This window comes from Aquarana catesbeiana, linkage group LG02 (genome assembly GCF_042186555.1).
Source record: "Aquarana catesbeiana isolate 2022-GZ linkage group LG02, ASM4218655v1, whole genome shotgun sequence".
NCBI lineage: Eukaryota > Metazoa > Chordata > Amphibia > Anura > Ranidae > Aquarana > Aquarana catesbeiana.
In genome coordinates this window covers 198,940,660-198,967,504 of record NC_133325.1, presented here as the reverse complement: position 1 = coordinate 198,967,504, position 26,845 = coordinate 198,940,660, and the positions used below count along the sequence as shown (strand labels likewise).

Genomic DNA, 26,845 nt, shown 5'->3' with positions numbered 1-26,845 from the left:
GCATTGCTCCTGTTTCTTCTTGCTGGAAGCTGCCATTTTAATAAAAAAGCAGAGCTCCTGAGCAGCAGTAAATAATAAAGTGAAACTAAACCCATCAATTTAACGGTTTCAAAAAAGTTACATTCCTGGAACGCTGTCACATTTTCTTGTGTCAAACAATCAAATGGCTGATGTCATAACTGATCACATGTGCAGCACCATGGCAGTTACAGATCAAACAGAAGCAGCTTCCTTGGCTGTAAAGGATGGGAAAATGTAATGCCGCTTTTAGGCTGTAAGCAGATCAGCCTCAACAAATTCGGCAGTGTCTAAAAATGGAGAGCAACCGAGCATGTGCAGAGCAGGGTGAGAGTGTATTACTGGATTTTAAACAGTAGACACATTTTTTATTTTACATAGCCATACCTGGAAAGGGGGCCAGCCTTAAGTGATTTAGCAGGACTTAATATTCTGATTAAGGTTCCACTTTAATGCCCCCACCCTAACAGTAAGCACATGTAGGTTACATCGGGAGTCTATCTATACAGGTTTCCACACATTCCCACAGTTTTCTCCTTTTTTCGAATTGGATTAAAAATATATGAGAATCCCTGGAAAAGTTTTGTAAAAAATGTTTATAAAAAAAAAAAATAAAAAAAAAAAAAACACACTGTTTCAACCCAACATATTATAAATGCTAGGTCTTCACATTTAGACCTGTATCTTCCTATATAGGACACATTAAATGCTCAGAAGAAATTATCTGGAGAACGATTGATATGCTAAAAATAAAATCTGAAAAGCATAACCACGCCCTGGGGCAGCAAAAAATGGAACATTCAAATTATTCGGAGAGGCAGACTGCCAAATATAGTATGAGATTTCTGATGTCTGGAAAAAAAAAAATCATCAGCAATTAATGAAGATTACAGCGGTGCTTTTATAATAGGGCAGATGTAATAAGCTTTGAAGTCTCATGCCAACACACTTCGACTCTCAGGATTTGTAAAATCACGCAGTATTTTCCATGTAATCTTCATGTGCCTGCAGGCTGTGTGCACGGGAAACCCTTCGCGGCTCGCTGTCAGGGGTGGGGCTTGTTGCTAAGTGAATACGTGTTTCATAATAAATCTACTAAGCTCAGCAGCACAGCCCTGACTGTCTGCATGCTGGAATATGCCAACACAGCTTATTTCCAGAGGAAAATTCAACTTGTCTGTATAGAATATACCATAACGGAAAGGATTCAAGCACAAAGAAGCAAGTGCAAAGCTTGCATTAGGCCATAAAACTGGCTTGATGCAAATCTTGGACTTTGCCAATTCGACATAAAAGGCTAGGCTATATAAAAACACTGTCCAAGGTAATTTTATGGGCCCCGAGAGTCAGCTAATTTAGGAAAGCATTTCTTTACCAACAATGTATGCTTTATTGAAAGTTGACAAGTGCAACAGTTAAATACAATGACGTGTTACAACTGTTTAGAGAACATGCACAACGTATGCATACTACCTTACAGCTCGTATATTCTTTTCGATTAGCAGAAAGTGGTCAGTATCTGGAGTGTTTAAACCAAAACAGAAAAGAAAAAAAAAAAAAAAGTTTGCTTGAAAAGATTCTCAGCCGAAGCAAGTTTTGAGAAAGAATACAAGTGGCGTGAATCTGCCATGTCCTAATGTGTATTTGCATCCTGTGACTTTCATGTTCTTGTTCAACCACAAATCCCAGCATGCGTCTTCACACTGCAGAGCATGCCATGAGACTTGAATGTCAACAATAACAGGAGAGCCATAGTCTAGCTACTTCTATGTCCTAAACAGTTGTGCAGGTGTGCTCTTGGCTAAACCCTTTAGTGCCAGATTAAACGTGCATCTAGAGTCCATCTGACTCCTAAAGAGCTAGCAGCTTTAAAAATTAAAAAAAAAGGAAAGAAAAAAAAAAAAAAAAAAAAGGGAATCAAAACATTTCCGTTCAGCCAATGGAACTAAATTTCAATCTGTACAACCTAAATAGTACTTACAAGAGTTCTATTTTACAGAGTACTTACACTACATACACAAATATACAGTAGGCAAATAAACTTCATTGAAACAATAATAATAATATAATAATAATAATAATATTCCTAGTTTCCAACAGCATCTTCTCACAACAGATCCTATTGTATCAATAGCAGATATTGCAAATGAAGGGCTGAAGCAGTAGAAGTACACTTCAATGGTTTCACCCATAGGGAAGGTGGTGTCCTTGCGGTGGAAAGCTCCCTCATAAAAAAGAAAAAAAAAAAAAAAAAGAAACCTTGGGCCATTTCCTGTCCAAATCAATCCACTACTGTGCCACCTTTACACCTGAACATACTTGCATCATGTACAGCGGAGCGTGTTACATAGATAAAATGAAAATAAAATATTTATAAAACCAAAAAAAAAAAAAAAAAAAAAAAATGAAGGAATCACAGCTTGCATACAATGCAGTGCTAGGTATATTTACATTATGACTGTCCAAGCAGAACGGCTCATTTCCAATGCAACACGCCTTGAAAGAAGTATTTCCTTGGAGTCCAAGTATGAAAAGGAGGTGGAGTGAAAAGAGCTCTAATACTGAAAAGGGGGGAGGTGTGCAACCAAGCTGGAAGCCGGAGAAGAGTGGGAGGCACATTCGGCACCTGCTCCTTAAATATGAAGTGTAGATCAGAGGCACATCCAAGAGAGAGAATCTTATGAGTTTTGCAGTCACTGAAATTATTGGGACACTTCATAGCAATAAAAGAAGGGTGAAATGTTGGTCACCTCCTCTGTAAATGTCAAAGTCCAAGCATTAAAGCACTCAGAAGCGAGCTCCCGTCAGACTTCTACTATAGGTATCGTTCCAGTCCTCTTCAGTATTCATGGTCATAGTGGTGTCAAATCAAGGTGGATCAGGCCCCATTTGTGATGACTTATTAAGAGATGAAGCTGCTATGCGGAGGGCCCGGAGCTTTGTGAGGCTGGCAGTGCGGGGGCTGGGGTGCCTGTTACAGGCTGTGAGGATGAAGATGAAGAGGGAGGGGAGCCGCTCTGGAGCTGCGCTTGGAACTGGGCAAGCTGCTCTGGACTTGCCAGGTTCTTCAACAAATTGTTTTCCTGTTCCAGCTGGGAGTTCTTCTCTATCAGCTCCTTGATCTGCTCCTTTAATACCTCCACCTCTTCTCGAACTGCATACATCAGGTGGCTTTTAACCAAATCCTGCACAACAAAAAATACATTTAATGTTCAGGAAACCAGATGAAAGGAATAAAATATGTGTTATTAGATAGGACTCTGATTTGGAAACAAAAAGGTTTGGAAGTAGGGATGTAACTTAGGGTTAAATAAAAAAATAAATACTGCCAAGTACCCTTGTGCATCTCTAATTATCATGGTAGACAGAAACAATGAAAACATAAGATAACTGCTTAAAGCTGAACTAAACTCCTCAAATACCCTCCTCCCCCCAAATGATCCAACATCATCTGGGTGCCGGGTCTTCGGCTATCTTGATTGGCTGCTGAGGGATGATGTAACTTCCAGTGCATGCGCAGAAGTCCATTTTTTCTGGCATACAGCCATCCGGCTGAAAATGTACACTGAGCTGCGCAAGTACAGTTCAGTGTACATTTAAAGAAAAGACTGCGCACAGACGGGTATGTCTATTCTATTGCACTTGAGACAAGGAAAGCATGTCTCTACAATAGATATTCTGCCCGTTCAGAATTTTTTAGTTCGTCTGGTCCACTGTAAGCTTAAAAAACAAAACAAAAATCATACTAGCCTGCTCTGTGCAGTGGTTTTGCACATAGCAGCCCTGATTCCCCCCCCCCCCCCATGCCCCTATAGCAAGCAGCTTGCTATAGGGGCACTCATGTGGGCTCACTTCACTGACACACAGTGTGGCTGGGCCCGCCCCTACTCTCTCCTCACTGGCTTTGATTGACAGAGGTAGGAGCCAATGGCTCACTACTGCCTACATCCCTGGTGATGGGAGAGAGCCACACTTGTGCAGAGTGCTATATCAAGATTGTGCTCAGCTAGGTATAAAGGGAAGGGGGAAACAGAGTTTGTTTTTTTTACCTTCAGGCAGAAAATGCCTTAAAGTGTTTGTTACCCCAACATATTCCTGATATGTGCCTGCTGTACCATGTACTTACATAGTTACATAGTAGGTGAGGTTGAAAAAAAAAAGACACAAGACCATCAAATGTGTGCGATTTTGTCAGTTTTACATTGTATAACCCTGTATGTTGCGGTCATTCGGGTGCTTATCTGATCGTTTTTCAAAACTATTGATGCTCCCCTTGTATAAGAAACTCTCCTGTTCTCTTTGCATTGCTTGCTTTATGTGAAATCCCTGGTGTTCCTGCCCGTCCCTCTGCTTTCCTATTAAAAACTGACCATGCTAGGCAGAAGAGTACACCGTGCTATGACGGGAACTCAGGCTCCAATGATCAGACATGCCCTGACACGCCTTTGCTGCACAGGTATTCACTGGGAAGCTTAGTGTGCTGCTGCTTCTCCTCCCCCAGCTCTTATGCAGCTGTGAGCAGAGGGAATGTGTATAATATATTTTATATTTATATATATATATATATATATATATATATATATATATATATATATATATACACATACACACATATATATATATATATATATATATATATATATATATATATATATATATATATATATATATATATATATATATATATATATATATATACACATATACATACTTTTTTTTTTTTCTATCTATACAAAAATGTTCTGCCTTTCATTTCCATTTTAAACTGAATGGGTTGTTTTACAAGGGAATCGTTTACAATCACTTTAAAAGGCAAGATCAACCTTCTACCTTTAGAACACCTTTCAGCCTGGATTCACGCTATTGCAAACACAGACATTGCATGTGATTTCGCACCACATTGCTGTGCAGATCACAAGTGATATCTGTGCAATTGAAATTCAGCCATGCAGTTGTATGGCTGAATTTACATTGCATTTGCACAAAAATGCTGCAGAAACCTTTTTTTGTCCCCTGCACTGGAATCAGATTGCATGTGTGTTCACAACTATGTGATCTGAATCCACAGTTCGCACTGCGATCTGATCTGGGGGTGTCATTAACAATGTATTGAGACCCACAGCAGTTCGCAGAGGGCAGTGTGAACTGCCTGCGAGGGAGATGCGACGTGGACCACACTGAAATTGCTCTGGTTCCCGCGTCGCATATGTGTGAACCCAGGCTCAAGGAAACCGGTCAGAGAAATATATAAGCTACCATCACTGACCTCCCTGAAAATGCAAGCTGCCTGGCTGTCATGCTGCTTTGACGTTGATCATTTCTGAGTCACTGATTGGAAAAATACAAAAAGGTAGAGGATTCTGCCTCATTTTATGTATGATTGGTTCAGGTTTGCACTGAAGCCATAAAATTGGCATTTTTAGAAAGCAGTCAGAACAGCAACCTCTATACTGCTCCAACCACAAGGGTACTTTAGGTTGTTCTGGGTAGATCACACATTATATATAGTAAGATATAGAGGGGCAGCGCCACACACAGGAGAAGTTGAGCATTACTGTACTGCTTCATATCTACACTGAAGGTTGATTTCCTGCAACAATACAAATTGTAGCGGTGCAGATCAGTACTCAGCACTGGTCTGTACACCAGATTACATGGCTAAGTATAGGAGGGCGCTGTACATACTAATATATATATATATATATATATATATATATATAAAAATATAATCTAGGAAATGTCAGGGGGTGCATATGATGCCATTCTTGCTGGTAATGACAACTGTAGGTGTGTATTGGGGTATTGCTGGGCACTGATGATGATGATGATGGAGGAGGAGGACAATAGCAGGGGATGTCGGCACACACCGGCTGCAGCTAGTCTGATCAGAGCAGGTTGCCGCATAGTGTTTTCCTCTAAAGTCCATGACGTCATCAGCAGAGCCCATCTCAGCCCGCCCACCCTGGCTGCGGTCGGACCAATGGAGGAGCGAGCTATTTATAGCCGGGAGTTAAAGGTTCTCCTCCTGCCTAGTAACAGCGATGAGGGAATCGCGTGAGAGAGAGAGAGAGAGAGGAGCCGCACCGCTCCGGGCATCGCTCCAATAACAAAGAGGAAATGGTGGGGAGAGGGGGGCACACCACACACTCCGATCTCTCTGCACCTACCATGGCTTGCTCGATCTTGTTGTCGATGGCTACCACGCTGGCACCGGAGGAGCTGAAAGATAAAAAAAAAAACATGGCAATGAGTCGTGCGGTCACCATAGAGATGACAGGCAGTGATGACAGTCCCCCTCCTAGAATGTACCTGCTGTCTAGTGTAAGGGGCGCGGTGGTGTCTGTGCCGAGGAGGGAGGAGAGGAAGGAGATGGAGAAGTTCCTGAGCTGGTACACCCCTAGATCCATGGCGGCCTCCGCTCTACATGTCCGGCCCAGGACGAGGGGCGCTCCGCGGACATGAAGCCGCTCTGGTCCTCAGGATGCTGCGGGAAGAAATGTCCCAGCTCAGCGCTTCCCAGGCTCAGCTGAGAGCCGGCCTCATTTACATAATCTATGCAGAGGGCGCCTATTGGCCCGGCCGCACAACGGGAACGCCCACTCTTCCCAGCAACCCTTTCAGCACCGGGAGAGAGCGAGGGACATGGATTTCATCATCTGCTCCTCCAACCGCACAGCGCACACCGCTCCCTTCTTCACACTACAACGGCTCCCCATCATCCCGACATGCACCCCACCATAGGGGGGAACACTGTGCCGTGTACAGTCTATGGAACAGCCGACACAAACCACCGGGGCCTCAGATAGATAGATGGAGCGACAACTGCTACACTGGAGCGCCCTCTGGTGACATCTCCGTACATTACACCTTCCACACTGCTCCCTGTCAGAGTGATGTGACAACTGTACACCTAACTGAACACATCATCCTACATACATACATACATACATACATACATCATACACCTAACTGAACTCATCATCATCCTACATACATACATACATCATACCCCCAAATGAACACATCATCATACATACATACATCATACCCCCAACTAAACACATCATCATCATACATACATACATACATACATCATACACCTAACTGAACTCATCATCATCCTACATACATACATACATACATACATACATCATACCCCCAAATGAACACATCATCATACATACATCATACCCCCAACTAAACACATCATCATCATACATACATACATCATACCCCCAACTAAACATATCATCATCATACATACATCATAACCCCAACTAAACATATCATCATCATACATACATCATACCCCAAACTAAACACATCATCATCCTACATACATACATCATACACCTAACTAAACAAATCATCATCCTACATATGTACACACCATGTCCCTGACATCTGCAGCAATCTACACATACACCATATCATAGCAAACCACATTCCCAACCCTCCAAACTTACACATAGCATCATCACAAGGAGGGTTACTCTGCTCCCTGACAGCACACCACTAAACACTATATGAATTGTGCTGATCACATGTAAAGGTCATGGACACAAAGCAGTGCCAGTGCTCAGTACATGCTCTGTATCAGTGGTGGTCAACATGACCCCAAGTGTGGCCCCTGACACTGCCCAGGGCCACGCAATAGTAGGACTGCCCCTGCAATGAGGTACCTTGCTTCAAGATAGGCAGCTCCTTCTGTATCGCACCTAAGGGCCGTTCACAGTAGAACACAGTACAGGAGACCCACGTTCCGTGTCAGTTTACAATCATATTGTCCTTATGGTCTGCTGCAGACGTCAGTGAAAAAGATAACGACAACCCAACACAGGTCACAAACAGTGCATTCGCCCGCTCCGGATTGAATAGTACAGAAGTACACTTTTAGTGCAGTGCACTGCAATTTCAGCTCATTCAATATGAAATGGCTGAAATCAAACTACACAGAACTGCATGTGAATCACACAGGAACTGCACAGCGTTCCTGTGCAATTCACATGCAGTTCATAGTGTGAATGGGTCCTTAGGCGAAAGGTGGAACTACTGGTGTCAGTGACCACTGGTCAGAGATCACGCCACCTGACATCACGGTCTGCTTCAGTGCCCAACACAGATCTGCAAAGTTAAAGTGGTTGTTAAGCCACTGAGTGTTTGTGCTACAAACTCCCCTGTTATAGTGAAGGTGTCCCAGTATATGCATTAAAAAAAAAAAAAAAAAGCCGCCATATACCATATTTTACAGCACCGCTCACGTGACCGGGCCCTCTCTTGATCGGACAGCTACAGCAAGTGGGCTAAGATTTCCCCCCTGATGTCAGCCAGGAGGAGGAGAGAGCCAGTCGGTCACATGAGTGCCTCTATAAAATAAGGTATATAGCGGCAAAAAAAAAAAAAAAAAAAAAAAAAAAAACACATACACTGGGGCACCTCACCTCATTTACTATAACAGAGGAGATTGTAGCACAAACACTCAGTTATTTTAGCAGGAGGGGAGGGCCGGGGAGATCAGAACGGACACTGAGGAGAGCGGTGGATGATGGAGGCACATAAACGGACCACAGAGTCAGGGCTCAGCAGCCCATATAAACCGTGTTCAGTTTACAGGGGGGAGAGAAGGATCAGTCAGGTTATTTTAGATGATACAGGGAGCCAAATTACACAGCACAAGCACTGTGCTGTATAACATGCTTTTAAGGAACAGGATCTAATTTTTTTTTTAGGGTTACAAACACTTTAACCACTTGCTGACCAGCTCACGCAGATATACGTTGGCAGAATGGCACGGCTGGGTGAAACCCCGTTTGGTTACGTTGTCCCCTTTAAGAGCCACCAGGGGGCGTGTGCCTGCCCGCTGCACAGCAGGGGACTCGATCGCGGGCACAAGAGCCAGCATGGGTTCTGTCAAGGGACAGGAGACATATTGTTTGTTCCTACTAAGCAGAAACAGCAATATGTCTCCTCTCCCAGTCAGTCCTATCCCCATACAGTTAGAAAAACACTAACTAGGGAACACAGTTAGCCCCTTGATTGCCCCCTAGTGTTAACCCCTTCCCTACCAGTGAAATTTACACATTAATCAGTGCATTTTTATAGCACTGATTGCTGTATAAATGACAATGGTCCCAAAAAAAAGTGTCAGATCTGTCTGCTGCAGTGCCGCTAAAAATCACAGATCACCACCATTACTAGTAAAATTAAAAAAAAAAAAAAAAGAAAAATGCCATAAATCTTTCCCATAGTTTGTAGACGCTATAACTTTTGCACAAACCAATCAATATACGCTTATTGCGATTTTTTTTTAACCAAAAATATGTAGAAGAATATATATTGGCCTAAACTGATGGAGAAATTTGTTTTTTAAAAACATTTTTGAGAATATTATAGCAAAAAGTAAAAAACATTGTTTTTTTTTCAAAATTTATGCTTTTTTTGTTTATAGCGCAAAAAATAAAAAACGCAGAAGCATTGCATGACTGCGCAATTGTCAGTTAAAGCGACGCAGTGTCAAATTGTAAAAAGTGCTCTGGTCAGGAAGGGGGTAAAATCTTCCGGGGCTGAAGCAATTAAGCAAATGCCCAACAGATGGCAGTCCCAGCCTAGGACACATCGGGCCACACACAGAGAGCCAGTGGACCGCGTGCTGGGCACCAGGATTCTAAATCCTCTGCATCACATTCATCTGAACTGCCCTTTTATATGCCCCATGTTGAAACACTTTACCACAATGTAGTTTTAGTTGGTTCAATCCAAAGGAAATGTATTGCAAAAGAATACAGAATTTCTTGGTCATTGCATCCTACATCAAAATTCCTCACTGTAATCATACACACAGACTGAAAAAACAGCACTTTTACAGGCATTTTTCATGCCTCTGAATGTAGCTTTATTTCAGCCAATATATCCATGCACATTGTGGTATTTGGATTCATATTTAGGGCAGCATTCAGGGGAATAAAAAATACCAGATTCTGGTAGAAAGATCCAGTGTAGGAAGGCATATTTCAATATGTCTGTGCATGAAGCTTTAACAGCAATGTACATTATCTGCACTTGTATTATATCCCTGGGCAATGGATTCACAATGTTTTATAAAGCTTAGCTGTGCCAGGACAATGTGGGACACAGTCCATGGTTATGCCCAATGTTGGTCATATCTTCTGTGGGATCAGTGATTGGATCTGGCTTCTGCTATTGTTGGGGCTCTGCAAACAATAGCAAACAAAACACAACTGGAACTGAAGCATGGAAAGCAGAGAGCAATCAGATTGGTATTCTAAAACCCAAGGCAATGCAGGATAATAAGCAGCAGTTTTGCCAGTGCCACCTTAAGGTACGGGCCAACCTAGGCACTGCCCAGGGGCTCCAGGTGCGTGGGTGGGTGTGGGGGGGGGGGCCTGCAGTTCCCCCCTCCCCCCACAGTCTTGGGTGCTCCTCTGGCACTATACAAGGGTGAAGGAAGAACCCCCCCCAAGATGGAGCATTTTACTACTATTGCTTCTTTGTGTGGGCAGGATGTGTACTGCTCCAATCACATGGAATAGGAGAGGAGGCCAACGGGGATAGGAGCAGTAGACATCCCATCCACACAAGCAGCAGTGGTAAGATTATGGTTGTATTTAGGGGGCTGCTGCGGTAGATTGTGGCTATGTGTAAGGGTGTGCTCAGGCTGTGTACACTGCAGGTATCGGAAAATAACTGACCCCTTTCTGCTCTCCTGCCAGCAAAAACCCCTGCACTGCGCCCCTCCTGCCCACCCCGTATTGTGTACAGAGAATATATATATATATATATATATATATATATATATATATATATATATATATATATATATATATATATATATATATATATATATATATCACACACACACACCACTGATAGGCTGGAACGGGGGGGGGCAGTGTACACAGAGATGGGGATAGTGTAAAAAAGGAGTCAGAGCAGTGTGGGTACAGGGGAAAGGAGGGTCAGTGTATATAGGGGTGAAGTGTGTAGAGAGGGGGAGACAGTATGTACAGGGGGTAACTTTAATTTGTGAGAATTCCCTAAATCAGACTAAAATGCCATGCCCAATACAAAGCATAAGATAGCTGCACCCACTATATGACGCAGCGTGCCCTGCTTTGAAACAGTCTTCCTAGTAGGGGTCCCAGTGCATTACTTTACCCAGGGGCCCATGATACTATTAAGACGGCACTGAATGCTGGTAGTTCATATATGGTGCTACTGAGAGCATGTTCTCTGACCTTGTTAGTATAAGATCCTGTGGAAAGCAAGGCAAAAAGTGTTCTTAAATCCTCTTAAACACACAGTCTAGCAGATTTTTTTTCACGCTAGGGTTCCTCCTGAGGTTTCTTGGGGTTGCTTGAGAAGTGGTGGATTGATCTCTCGCCTACATTAACCACCAATGCAACGGGGCAATTTTGCACTAACCACCAAGGAAAGTGCTCACTTTTACACTGACCACTAATGTTAGACACCAAAATGGTTACAGTATGCATTTTGCAGTTATTTACAAAAAAAAAATTATTACTGAAAAAGAAGAATTTTGACTAATTTCCTCATATGTTTGCAGATCACGTGCTAAACAGGCCTGAGTAAGCACCTATCAAAGAGGAACTGCAGTTTGCTCACATAATGTGTAATAAAAACATCTTTGCCATTCTGAAGCTTCCCTCCAACCACTTTACATATTATTTTATATATACTGTGATTCTGTACTTGCCAAATATTCTGCAGAAATCTCCCTCCACCAAGTCTGGCTGCAATCATTTTAACTGTGGGCAGCTGAAGCTGCCGCCTGTTCACTTCCTGGATCTACAGACACACAGGAGGCACACCTTCAGCTCTGCAGCTTTCATTGGCCCTCTTATGATTCATCCCCCCCTCCCTTCCAGGGGAACTAAAAAAAATATATATATATGTTTTACTGTCCAAAGTTAAAACAAGGGCAGAAAATTGAATAGATGGAAAGTTGAAAAAAATGACTGAAGGTCCGCTTTAAGGTTGTAAATGTCAGAACCAGAAAAGGGTCCAAACCATGCACTCCATGTCGCAAGTAGTAGAAAATGTGTATGCACTTACAGCCTCTTATTTGTTAAAACAAAGGGAAAGGAAATAGATGTCAACTATCATTTTTCATTTAATGGTTAAAAAGCAAAAGGGTGCATTAGTGGCCATTATACTTTGCATCTTTTGCTAGTGTTCATAGATATCCACAGAATGCAAACTCTCCCCCCAATGTAGTGTAAATAACCTTAGGCCTAGACTAAGACTAGGTGTATACACACACATAAATGCGTAGGTGTGCGTATGTATATAAATAAATTCTTCTTCGTCCTCTTCTAGTTGCCAGTGTTGCAATATATACGTGTACACATGCGGATACATCCATATGGATGTAAGTTACTGCACTCAAGCGTTACTTTTTTTTTCCATGGCTCTGTACTCCTCTTTGTTATTACCGATCTTTATGCAGACGTGCATTGTTTCATACATTCAGATCAGTAAAAAAATGTGGCAATTTTACACTCCTGTGTGCAACAGACTTTGGGCTGCATTGCCACTAATGTATATGAGTGAAATGTGATAACAATCCTGTTGCTGCATCTTTGATGCTTCTATCAGCAAAACATACTTCTATAGATAGGCAGAGGTATAATTGGCTGCCTTAAATTGGCTGTAAACCTCAGACTTGAAATATGAACAAAGCATATTCCTCTATAGTGTGTATTTGTCACTTTTGACAGGTTTTCATGACATCAAGAGGAAAAAGATGACAGGGGAGGGACCTCCAGCTGATTGACAGCCTGAGCTCTGTTCCTGTGTGCTGTATCCCTTCTCTCCAATCAGCTCTCAGTGTTCTCCTTACTGAGCCCTGCTGAGTGTAATTTCAATTTCAAGCTTTATAAATCCTGCACATTGCATAGATGTAGACTTATGCCGCGTACACACGAGTGGAATTTCCTTGGCTTGCATACACACGGTCACACAAAAGTTCATTGAACTTTCGACCGTCAAGAACGCGGTGACGTACAACACTACGACGATCCAAGAAAATTAAGTTCAATGCTTCCGAACATGCGTCGAATTGTTTCCGAGCATGCGTAGGAATTTTGTGCGTCGGAATTGGTACAGATGATCGGTATTTCCAATCAGAACTTTTTCCGACCGAAAAATTGAGAACATGCTCTCAATCTTTTGCTGGCTGGAATTCCGCCAGCAAAAGCTTGATGGAGCATACACACGGTCACATTTTCCGACCAAAAGCTTTCATCGGTCTTTTGCTGGCCGTGGCATTAGAGTAGCGAAGACTGCACATAAACAGTTACAACCTACAGTATCTCACAAAAGTGAGTACACCCCTCACATTTTTGTAAATATTTTATTCTATCTTTGAGACAACACTGAAGAAATTACACTTTGCTACAATGTAAAGTAGTGAGTGTACAGCTTGTATAACAGTGTAAATCTGCTGTCCCCTCAAAATAACAACACACAGCCATTATTGTCTAAACCACTGGCAACAAAAGTGAGTACACCCCTAAGTGAAAATGTCCAAATTGGGCCCAAAGTGTCAATATTTTGTGTGGCCACCATTATTTTTGAGTACACACAGGTTCACAGGTGGCCACTGGAGTCCTCTTCCACTCCTCCATGATGATATCACGGAGCTGGTTGATGTTAGAGACCTTGCGCTTCTCCACCTTCCGTTTGAGGATGCTCCCCAGATGCTCAATAGGGTTTAGGTCTGGAGACATGCTTGGCCAAGTCCATCACCTTTACCTTCAGCTTCTTTAGCAAGGCAGTGGTTGTCTTGGAGGTGTGTTTGGGGTCCTTATGTTGGAATACTGCCCTGCGGCCCAACCTCAGAAGGGAGGGGATCACGCTCTGCTTCAGTATGTAACAGTACACATTGGCATTCATGGTTCCCTCAATAAACTGTAGCGCCCCAGTGCCGGCAGCACTCATGTAGCCCCAGACCATGACACTCCCACCACCATGCTTGACTGCAGGCAAGACACTTGTCTTTGTACTCCTCACCTGGTTGCCGCCACACACACTTGACACCATCTGAACCAAATAAGTTTATCTTGGTCTCAGAGTAATCCATGTCCTTAGTTTGCTTGTTTTCAGCAAACTGTTTGCAGGCTTTCTTGTGCATCGTCTTTAGAAGAGGCTTCCTTCTGGGACGACAGCCTTGCAGACCAATTTGATGCAGTGCGCGGAGTATGGCCCGAGCACTGACAGGTTGACCTCCACCCCTTCAATCTCTGCAGCAATGCTGGCAGCACTCATACATCTATTTCCCAAAGACAACATTTGGATATGACGTTGAGCACATGCACTCAACTTCTTTGGTCGACCATGGCAAGGCCTGTTCTAAGTGGAATCTGTCCTGTTAAACAGCTGTATGGTCTTGGCCACCATGCTGCAGCTCAGATTCAGGATCTTGGCAATCTTCTTATAGCCAAGGCCATCTTTATGTAGGCGTAACAATTTTTTTTTCAGATCCTCAGAAAGTTCTTTGGCATGAGGCGCCATGTTGAACTTCCAGTGAGCATTAAGAGAAAGTGAGAGCGATAACACCAAATTTAACACACCTGCTTCCCATTCACACCCGAGACCTTGTAACACTAACGACCAGGGAGGGAAAATGGCTAATTGGGCCCAATTTAGACATTTTCATTTAGGGGTGTACTCACTTTTGTTGCCAGAAGTTTAGATATTATTGGCTGTGTGTTGAGTTATTTTGAGGGGACAGCAAATTTACACTGTTCTACAAGCTGTACATTCATTAATTTACATTGCAGCAAAGTGTCATTTCTTCAGTGTTGTCACATGAAAAGATAGAAAATATTTACAAAAATGTGAGGGGGTGTATTCACTTTTGTGAGATACTGTATGTAGGAGGATTTGTTTCATCTCTGTGCATCACCTGAGGCTATTCACTTCACTTTTTCTTCGCTTCTGTTATAAAATTTTGCAAAGAAATTATCTTTCTTCATAAATTGAGGCCAAACTGTATTCTGCTACATTTCTTTGATGAAAATAATCCAAATCAGTGTTTATTATTTAGTCTGTAGGAAAGTTATAGAGTCCACAAACTATGGTATAAAATAGTGGTGCACAAAATAAAAATGTTTAACCATTTAACGACTGCCCGCCGCAGTTGTACTGCAGCAGGTCGGCTCTCCTGCGCAAATCGCCATCATTGTATGTTGGCTCCCGCAGGCACAGTTGCCTGCTCTCATACCCGTTGGTCCGCTGGCGACCTGCAATAACCTAGTACAGAGGCAGAATGGGGATCTGCCTGTGTAAACAAGGCAGATCCCCATTCTGACAGGAGACATGACAGATCTACTGTTCCCAGTGATCATGTCCCAATTGTCAGTTAAAGCGATGCATCGCATTGCCATATCGCAAAAAAAAATGGCCTGGTCATTAAGGGGGCAAATCCTTCCAGTCCTTAAAGCAGAGTTCCACCCAACAATGGAACTTACGCTTTAAGGGAAGGTGACCCCCTGACATGCCACATTAGGCATGTCATTTATTTTGGGGGGTACCCTATTTTTAGAGGGTTCCAGCTCCCACTTCCTCCCGGCGCACCGTGGCACCGGAAGGGAGATCACCTCTCCCCCCTCCCTCTCGGCAATCATCTGGGACACGTCACAGGTCCCAGATGCCTGGTTAGTCACGGCGTGCCGCGCATGCGCAGTGCGTGCCCGTCTGTGAAGCCACAGCCGGGCGCCCACAGTGACAATGCCGGCGCCGCAGAGAGGAGGGGGAGACAAGCGGGACTTCGTTCCCCTGCATCGTTGGACCCTGGGACAGGTAAATGTCCGATTAGTAAGAGTCAGCAGCTGCAGTATTTGTAGCTGCTGACTTCATTTTTTTTTTTTTTTTTTTTTTAAGCGGGACTCCGCTTTAAGTGGTTAATGTGGCTGGCGTTTTTGCATTGAAGTCAATGGGACGCAAATTTGCATTTTAGTCAATGGACACAGCATGCCTTTATCGGCACCTTTTTGTTTTTTCTATTGGCAAAATGCAAATAACCCTATTTTTGGCAGCCGATAAATCAGTGCATCCCTGGGAATATAAAATTGGTCAATCTTGATGTACCGAGGGCCTATCCCATTTTGAGTCCCAAAAACACCAGGACAGTACAAATATCCCCCAAAGGACCCCTTTTTTAGAAAGTAGACAGGTATCTAATGATTTTTTTTAAACACACTGTGACCATAGTAACACTGTACTACTCTGAGGAAGTGACCAGGATTTTTTTTCTTTTATAAGGATTGCTTATACCAGTGAATTTCATTGGTATAAGCAACCGTTTTTACTGAATGAAACAGATTAATTCAGTGTGTTTTGATGTGATTGGTAACAGCTAATCACATGGTACAGATAGGCTGTGATTGGCCTTGCCTGTAATGTGATCACTGTGACTAATCACAGCTAGCAACACAATTGTACGCAATGAATGGCATGAAAAGAAGCCATCCATTGTTTACAATTGTCATGTGATCTGCTGTGATTGGGCACAGAAATCACATGGTACCAGCAGCGGGCTGGAGCGCAGCCTGAGCGCATGACAGGTCATATGATGTCTGCCCAGGATGACAAATGTCCCACTCAATAGGTTGGGCGGTAAGTGGTTAAAGTGTGTTTAAACCCAAAAGCTATTCCTCAATTCCAATTTACCGATCCTTAGATGGGGTGCCTGCATTTGTTTTTCTTTTCAAGCTTTTTCCCCTTTTATTTTTACTTGTAATCCTGCCAATACCAAACGTCCTGGGTGGCTATGCTCACTGGACTACAAACAACCTAGGGGTTGAGCAGCCTAGTAATTATGAACTAAAGAGAACATTGTTTTTGCCGTTAAGTTCTCAGAAATTGACAAGGACACTATTTATGCATTTCTGGCAAGATCAACATGTATTTTCTGTACTTTCTAAAAGGTTGGTAGCCTGGAAAATTAAAGTGATTGTAAAGTCTTCAGGTTTTTACCATAATGCATTCTCTGCATTAGAGCAGAACACCTTTAATGTGTAGCACCCCCACCCCCCTAAATACTTACCCAAGCCTTCACTCGATCCACCGCTGTGTCCGAGAGAAGCGGCACTGTTCTCTCTCCCTCTCGCCATTGGCTCCTACTGCTGTCAATCAAATCCAGTGATGAGGGAGCTGGGCAGAGGCACACTGTGTGCAACCGTAAGAAGCGCTGGGACTACTCTGTGGAAAACCATTGTACAGAGGAAGAAAGTATAACCTGTCTATCTTTTTTAAACCTTTACAACCACTATAAGAACTGGTAAATCTTACAAAGCTGCCTACAACACCTTGCAACCGAAACTAGCATCCAGAGATGCCAACACGTCCACCTTATAAAATCTGATAAAGGTATTGCCAAAGTCCAGGATGCAACCTTACAAACCTGAGACCCAGAAGTCTGATGCCTCCAAGAGGCACCCACTGCCCTAGTGAAATGAGCATGGGCAGGAAAGGGAGAACCTATTTTTGAGGACACTAAGAAAAACTGGGCAGGATAGTTAGAGAAGGGATTATGGTGCCTAGAGGCTGGCCATTTATTTTGTGTCTAATCTTCTGCTGATGGCAGTATAAACATTTAGTTCATGACTATGAAATGAAGTGTCCTTCAATGGACGATACAAAAATCGAAATCTTTCCTTCATCCTCCTGGCACAACAGCCCTTACAGTACACTGACTTTCTGTAAAAATGTAGTCTAAATATATTTATCACAAAATGTATTGGGTATCCAAACAAAAACATTAAAACAAATGGACGACCCACCTTGCATCCCAAAAGCTACAAGTCATTTTTCACTTGCGTAGAGGAATACTTATTCTCTTCTTGTGTGGTCACAGTTGGCACTGGTTTAAACTGCTGTGTCTCTCTTTGGGGAGTTTCACTCTTATACCCACAGCCTGGGCAAGTGAATACGAGTGGAAACAGATAGAAATCCAACCTGGCAGACTGAGTTCAGTCTTGATCTCACATTCTGGCCAGAGCAGATGTATTTTAGCCTTGAAATTAAGTGTTTTATATCTCCCTTGCTAAAAATCGTTATAATCGTAAAAAGTCAAACTTTCTGCACTGTCACTATGCCAAATTCATGTATTTGCAACTGTGATGAAGGAGTAGGAACTGTAAGCGAGTTCAAGTAATATACGGGGCCTTTGCAGAGGCGCTGTCCCTTTGCCTTGTTAATACAGAAGAATACCCGTTTACTCATTCAGAAATCAAGTGAGCTAACTTCTGGTTTAAGCAGATAACACTGAAATCCCAAGCAGTGCAGAAAGGAACTGGGCAGGACAGACAACACTGCTTGGCATTTCAGTTCAGCAGAGGCCTGGCGTTGTCAGCTCAAACAAGAACTTAGATACTCACTGGATTTCTGGCAAAAAAGAAAAGGTATTTTCTTGTACTTGCACATTTTCCATATTTTTTATCCCTTTACAAACACTGCATGTATCTCAGAAATGTACTGAATGTTTTCTTTTGCAGAGGCATACAAATTAAAATGAACTTGTACTCTGATTTCAAGTACAAAAAGTCCTACATACCAGCAGATGTCACAGGTGTTGCCAATAGCATGTAAACAGCTAAAGGCACAATTGAAATTTTGCAAAGAACTTGTATTTTTGTCCACCCAGTTCTGAGATTTACAAATCCCTGCCACAAATCACAGCCCTGCCCCTTGTATTTTTCTGCATTGGATCAACCCAAGTTACTGCTAGGGCACATGATAACAATGGTTTTCTTTGTGCCCTGTTCACACTGCAACACAGCTCAGAGGTGCGGAGAGTTGCAGCAACAAACAGACAGGAAGCATTTTACCACATCACCCTGAATATAACACAGCGCGCTAAGTGGAGACACGAAAGGAGTGTCACTTTTTTTTGGAACACTTCTAACAGAGAATAAACAGTGTGGTGCGCTGAAAAGCACATTGCACTGCAGCCTCACTTGTCTCTGAACTGACAGTGGAGTGATTTCAAGTGGTCAAAATGGTCATATGCCAGCTTGTTACATCAGAAATGCTTTTTAATAATCCCAGAAGCCCTGAGAAAGAAAGGGGAAGAGGGGCTTTCGAATCCCGGGACCACTGCGTGAGAGCTAATCACACAAAGTGCAGCAGGGCCGAGGGGGGGTTGGGTGGTCATTCATCTTTTTATTTTTTTTTTTAACAGTAGTACAAAACAGGTAAGTCACAACCCCAAGCACAAATCTTGTTTAAATCTCAAGCCTGGCTGGACACAATTTGAAATTCTTTCACAGATAAAACATACACACTTTATATGCTTAAAGTGGAATTAAACTCCACTTTTAAACCTGTATCTATAGGTAAGCCTATAAGACAAACCTTGTAGGTTTAGTGAATATCTCCTAAACTTGCAATGTTTTGGAGATATGCGCACAACATGCAGCCGGTGACGTCACTGGCGCATGCACACTGAAGGGATGGCATACCATGTGGCTCCAACCATTCATGCAGCCGGAGCCCACGAACCTGGGAGGAAAAAAGGGCGAAGATGGCACCACAGCAGAGAACCATGACAGTGCTGCACTGGACGGCTCCATGTACAGGTAAAGTCTTTCATAATGTACTAGTACATTATAACTTAACGTGGTATCAAAGCTTTGTTTTTTTTAAAACAACAAACATGTTATACTTATCTGTTCTGTGCAGTGGTTTTGCACAGAGCAGGTCCGATCTTCTTTTCGGGTCCCCCTCCAGAGCTCCTGGCTAGCACCGACCCCCCCCCCCCCCCCTTGAGCAGTGCCCCCAGAGAAAGCCGCTTGCCCTGGGGGCACCGCTGCTCTATGCATCCATAAGACACACAGAGCTGCGGCTCAGACCCCCCGACCCCCCCCCCCCCCCGCCTCATTGTCTGTTATTGACAGCAGGAGGAGCCAATGGGCTCCCGCTACTGTCTCAGCCAATGAGGGAGAGCCAAGATCATCTTTAACATCACTGGATCAGAGGGAGCTCAGGTAAGGATTGGGGGGCTTGGCTGCTGCACACAGGTGTTTTTTTTTTACTGCATGAAGGTAACAAAAACCTTCAGCTTTTAGAACTTTAACCACTTGCCGACCAGCGGCCGTCATTATACTGTGGCAAGTCAGCACGATCCCACGAGGCTTTGCAGATATATGTCGGCTCCTTTAAGTGGGATAGCAGGCGCGCATGCCCGCTGCACTCGGGGGGGGGGGGTGGGGTGTTCTGATGCTCGTGGCAGACGGTCGCGATGACCGCCGGCCACGAGCAATCTCGGGCACGAGAGGCAGAACAGGGATGTGTGTGTTCTGTTCTGTGAGGAGAGAAAGATCGTGAGTTCCTAATAGCTAGGAACCATGATCTGTCATTTCCTCTAGGTCAGTCCCCTCCCCCTACACTTAGATACACACACAGGGAACACAGTTAACAGTAATCAGTGCATTTTTATAGCACTGATCTCTGTATAAATGCCAATGGTCCCAAAAACGTGTCAAAAGTGAATGATGTGTCCGCCATAATGTCGCAGTCCTGATAAAAATCGCAGATCGTTGCCATTACTAGTAAAAAAAAAAAAAATTATTAATAAAAATGCTATAAATCTATCCCCTATTTTGTAGACGCTATAACTTTTGCGCAAACCAATCAATATACGCTTATTGCGATTTTTTTTTTTTTTTTTACCAAAAATATGTAGAAGAATGCATATTGGCCTAAACTGAGAAAAAAATTAGCTTTTTTTTTTAAAAAAAAATTGGGATATTAATTATAGCAAAAAGTACAAAATAGTGTTTTATTTTCAAAATTGTCGCTTTTTTTTTTGTTTAAAGCGAAAAAAACAAAACAAAACGCAGAGATGATCAATTACCAAAAGAAAGCTCTATTTGTGGGGGAAAAAGGACGTCAATTTTGTTTGGGTGCAACATCGCACAGCCGCACAATTGTCAAAGTGACGCAGTGCCGAATCGCAAAAAATGGCCTAGTCATTCAGCAGCCAAATCTTCCGGGGCTGAAGTAGTTAAATCTGCAAGGATGTTTTTTGGTTTTCTGGAGGTTTACTACCACTTTAATTAGCAGTTTGTCTTGAGTACAATTTTAAAACTGGTTTTTCAGCTCAGATTTACTTCAAGTTGTAATAGGACCTCTGTACTCCTGTACAGCAATGAACATAGGCATTTTGGGCTGATCTAATTCTGATGAGAAGGTATACTGTCAGTTCACTTCAATATCTTGTCTTATCTCTGGGGCCTGAGGCACTGTATGTAAACAGGCTGTAATGTATATTGGCACATCACAATAATTGCAGCTGCGTAGGTGTTCTGGGAAAAGGAGATGTTTACCACTACAGTATAGAAACTTCGCTAATTTAAAGGGGTACTTATCAATTTTCCGTGTTCTCTAAAACAATCCATACACATCCACCTACTTAATGGCTCTGTTAACTATTTTTCATCAAATCATTTCTTAATCTGTGTTTTTCTGCCTTCTTGTAATACCCTCTGTGAGCTGCCAAACCTCGCTGCTGCTCCTTCACTGTCCAATGAGAGGCTGGATGGATGGAGTTGAGCAGTGCTTTTTAAAAGGCCAGGCACTTTTAGTGAGGCTGACATTTAGCCTCCCCCCCCCCCTCACATCCTCAGTAAACTTTAGGTAGTAAAAACATACCTTCATTCCTACTTGTGAGATGTTCTCTGTACGGTCCTGCCTGTTGCAGAGGCCATGTGGCATCCAGCAGGCACTTTGAAGATCTCAGAATTGTGGATGAAGGTATTTTAATACATGGGCTTCACCGATTGGAGTAGGGGGGGACCTCAAAAGACTATTTCACCAACAGTGATGTTGTCCTTTAATTTGAGTAGAGAAAAGCGAGAACACAAACCTGGCTCTGCTTTCTGCTAGGGTTATGTGAATCTTTTTTCACCCACATGCATTTACTGTATGTATTTCTATTGTGTATTAAATGTGGAAGTTTGCCTGGAGTTCGGTAAAATGCTGTCACTTGAGTCAACTGAGTTAAAGTTGTCCAAATAAATTATTCGGTGTAGTAACAGTTCAGAGATGATGTATAACCCAGAGCAGTACACATAACCAAGCTACTGAGTAATAATTAAACTAATCTCATAGGTATACTCACTTATTCCCTTTTACAGCCTGTCCTCCTGGGTAACTGTGCTTTATTTATATGACAAATTTTCCAGCTAATTGTCACGACAGGCTGTCATGTTTTTCTGGTTATAACAACCAATCTGATATTTCAGTTTTCGATAGATGCCTCCTCCAAGGGTCAAGAAGTTGGCACTTGAATTCATGTCAGCACACCTGTTGTGGCCATTAGCCAAGTTAGTAGTAAAAAAAAAATAAAAATAAAAAACAAACAAAAAAAAACAAACACCCTTCCACACCTGGGAACCTAAACTGTTAAATGTGCATTTTTTTTTGGGGTGGGGGGGGTTTGACAGTGGTCACCCAGGACATTGAATCAAACTTGTTTAGGTTAATGAGTGCCTTTATGGAAGAAACTGACAACAGGCAGGAGTTACCATCCAGTTGATCAATATGTTGCACAGAGCCCTGACAAACTGGCAGGTTATGCTTGTATGAGCAGGCAATCATACACATACAATCACATACATTAAAACTGTCAAACTCCAATCCTCAAGGGACACAAGGGGGGTAGATTTACTAAAACTGGTGTGTGCAAAATCTGGTGCAGCTCTGCATAGAAACCAATCAGCTTCCAGGATTTTTGTCAAATCTTAGATTGAACAAGCTGAAGTTTAAAGCTGATTGTCTACCATGCACAGCTGCACCAGATTTAGCACTCTAAAGTTGTAGTAATTCAATCCCATACAGTCCATGAATTCAAGGACGGTCACAAATCTTCCTTAAGCCTGGTACACACTACGTTTTTTTCGTTTAACCCAGCGGGCTGAACGAAAAAAAAAAAAAAAAAAGTAGAGATCGCTGTACTCACACAAGCGATGTTAGTACAGTGATCTCCCCCTGCCTGTCCGCCCCACCAGAACACAATGGTCCTGTGGAGAAGCCACAGGGGAGTGGTGAAATGCACATTCAACTACAATCAGAGTCCTTGACATGAACTAGAGCTGCACGATTAATCGCAAAAATAAAAAAAAATGCGATCTCGATTTAACCCCCCACACAATCTTAATACAGCATTTCCATGATTCGTGTAACAAGTGCAGAGCAGTTCCCTGCTCACAGCTGTCAAAAAAAAAAAAAAAAAAAGCAGCCGGTAAGATTTATCAAAATTGCTTAGCGCTTAGGCCAGGTTCACACTGGTATGACAAGACTGTTGTATGACATCCTACTTTGCCCTGTGGCATCGGTCCTACTTTCATCCGACTTGAATGAATAAGGCAAGATTTTACTTTGACTTTGAGATAGTCTGACTTCTCTTTTGACCAATCAAAACAATCCCAAGGTGCCAAATTCCTTTTACTGCTGCTGTAATCACCATGTCGGATGTCACAAGTCGGATTGTTAGGACAAGGATCAAACTAACGATATTCAATGGGCTGAAGTAGGACCAAAGTTGGACCAAAGCAGTGCAGGAACCTTTTTCAAAGTCAGACCGACTTGTGTCAGACCAATTAAGACAGCTCTCATAGGGAACCATTGATTTACACACTTAAAGTCGGAGTGTATGTCGTACCAGTGTGAACCCGGCCTGAAAGAGATAAAAAGAAACATCATATCCTTCTGTTCATTTACAGATCAAAAGGGATAAACTTTGGTCTGCAAATGAGGTCAGTTTAACCACTTAAAGACTAAGCCTTTTTCTGACACTTGTTGCTTACAAGTTAAAATCAATATTTTTTGCTAGAAAATTACTTCGACCCCCCAAACGTTCTAAATATTTTTAGAGCAGAGACCCTAGAGAATCAAATGGCGGTCATTTAATATTTTATGTCACACTGTTTTTGCGCAGTACACTTCAATGAATTAAAAAACTAAACAGTAAACGTAGCCCAATATTTTTTGTATAATGTAAAAGATGATGTTACGTCGAGAATCGTGATCTTTATTCCAAGCAAAAAAATCCTGCATCTAATTTTATCCAGAATTGTGGAGCTCTAACATGAACTGCTGTCTATAGAACAAGGCAGAGAAAGGTTACTGCAGACACCTCCCAGAGGGAAAACCACCATCAGAAAATGTTCCAACCTATCTAATTATTTCCCATGACATGGCCATAAGTGTGTGGATCTCTCAAAGACAACAGGCTATCGAATAACCCAAACAATTCAGGCAACGGTCACCTCATATGTATTGGTAACCTTAGACAATTGTGTAGATCACTGGTTCTTGAGAACATCTTTATTCTAGTGGAAATGGATGTTAAAGCCTCAATTATGCATGTAAACCTGACCAAAGCCAAAAGTGGTTTGAATTCCAAATCCACTGGGGTGACATGACTAAATTCTCACTTGGAGCGCTCTCCAGATAGAACACCTGGGAATATATCTTAAGTTGTCTTTTTTACGTTGAATAAGGAAAGCGGTGAAGCTTAGCCCTTAAGTTATGGAAATCGGGACTCCAGTAAGAAAGTCAAACTAGTTTAGCAAAGACCCAAAAAGAGGACTAGCAAAGACAAAAGAGCAGCACTTGACGTTTACAAATAAACACTGATTTTTATTTATTTATTTTTATTAAATTATTTTGGCTCCTGTGAATTGCCATTGTAGTGCTTTTAAACACTTCAGTTCTGACTTTAATATTAAATATTGTTGATGGTCATGTACCCTTTATGCGCTGTAAGACAATTCATCTGATTTTAATAACCATCTTTTACAGGCAATAAAAAAAAAAAAAAGTTTGAAGCGTCCACATTAGCACAAGTATACAGCATGTGCATTCACCCAACATGTATTTATTCGCTCTACATATACTTAAAACTCATAAGTCAGTAGTTGTGGGGAGTTTTTATAGGTCTCAATTTGAATGACTATTAGGAAAGGACAGCTCCATTCATCAAAAAGTTTGCTATGCAGAACGATGCACAATAGTGCAGTAGTGCGAACAGGCGACACGGAAATGCTATTTTTCAATGCCCATGCATTTTGTTTTTCTACTAAAATGCAGCTGATGTGAAAAGAGCGCGAGAATGATAAGTCTTAGACAAGGCATTTATGTGCGTAAGCCTCTTACAGTGTAAAGTTATGCAAAAATCTCCTACTATATGGCTAATTTTACCAATCTGAAAATTTGATGATGGGAGGTGGATGGAAAAATCCACCTAAATTTTAATTGAATCAATGTTTAAAAAAAAAAAATACATTTTAACCTCCTGGCTGTTTCAAAGTTCAACTGTAGTAGATCAAGACCGGTAATATTTAATACACTTGTGGCTACATTTTTTTCATCTTGAAACCACTTGAAATCGGTTGAAAGATTTAACATTTTAGAACAAATAATTACTTGCTAGTACACTTTATACGGGTCTAAAGATTAAGCTTTGAAAACAAGAAATTCAAAATTCTATTTCTAAAATCTAGTGGGTACTGGGTGAACACCATATATTGCTATGTAGACAAATGCCAACATGGCAAATCACAAAATTAAACAGCATTTTGCTCTTGCTATGTAACTCCATCAGAGAGTAACATATATACTTTTCCACACTGCTGCACAACCCTATTAAAAACCATTTACACCAACGTGCCAATTCAGGTAAATGCAAATATAAAAACACTGAAAGTTTCAACCTTTAAAACACAATCGTCATTAAATAAAAGGCAGCTAATCCTTTATGATAATCACATTTTATGAGCAGAGAGATTAAAGACTTCCTGGGAAGAATCTCTTAGCAGCTAGCCTATAAACACCAAGGGCATTATTTTACCAAAGCAACCATCAGCCGTTTGTTTAGTACGAGAGGTAAAATAGACAACCCAAAAGACATACAAGATGCACTGTACTTCATTCATCAGCCATTCAACTAGAATACTGAGTCTAAGCCAAACAGCATCTGTCCTGGACAAAACACTGGAAGCAAAAAATGAATCTACCTTTTGAGATGCTGCTCCAGTTCCAAGACTAGCACCTTCATTGTCACTATGTAAGAGCCCAGGCTATGGCGAAGGGTCCATTGCATTGAGATTTCCAGCATAAATCTGCTGACTAGCTCATGAGTGAGCCCATCATGCTGTATCATTTCACAAATCTTCTAGGGCTGCCTTTTCTCATCTCAGTGTTCAGCATGATGTGATTCCTATGCAAAATGGGAGGGGGAAATATTTTTGCACTAGAACACGCAGCCCCTGTATGTTTGGCGGGGATGTTCATGCCTGGCTTGCTTCAAGATCAAGAGAAGGAAACAAGGGCAGATGATGACAACGCAAGCAGCAAGTCACATGACCGCTGTGTTACATAAAGCATCAAGAGAGATTAAAATCTTTACGACTGGGGGATTTCACATCTCAGCAAACACAGGCGCTCACTCCTTTCAACGGTGGGCTAATCCAGTTATGAAATTGCCACTCTGTCCCAGAGGAGCCACATTACTAATTGGCACAGATTTCCCCTTATAATCCACTTACATGGAATCTGTTACTACATTGCAGTTTAGGTTAACCCCAATTGACCACTGCAGAATTAACATGGAAGGCTTACTTCAAAATGACATACAGCTGCACAACATGCAAAAAGCAAAGCAATCAGATCACCCAGCCCTGAAAGGGTTAAAGAAATCCATTCATTCCAGTCACTAGTAATTATCAGTTCTACAGAATGTCCCTGTCTTGAAGCATTATCGTCATGATGAACACAACCT

General features: G+C 42.1%; 1 protein-coding gene across 4 annotated transcripts in view; it reads right to left on the bottom strand.

The window, feature by feature from the left end:
* Nucleotides 1-1,384: 1,384 nt before the first annotated feature.
* The window catches only part of TSC22D1 (TSC22 domain family member 1), a 143,131-nt gene continuing 117,670 nt past the window's right edge, over nt 1,385-26,845 (bottom strand). For 2 of the 4 annotated variants that reach the window (XM_073614169.1, XM_073614170.1), the window contains 2 exons: nt 6,186-6,237; nt 1,385-3,203 (listed from right to left, as the gene is read on the bottom strand). In XM_073614169.1, the coding sequence (XP_073470270.1) occupies nt 2,937-3,203; nt 6,186-6,237 (319 nt within the window). In that variant the 3' untranslated portion in view covers nt 1,385-2,936. Of the gene's footprint in view, nt 3,204-6,185; nt 6,238-6,327; nt 6,804-26,081; nt 26,415-26,845 lie in introns of those variants that run through there. The other 2 variants (XM_073614171.1, XM_073614172.1) reach the window with 2 other exon arrangements.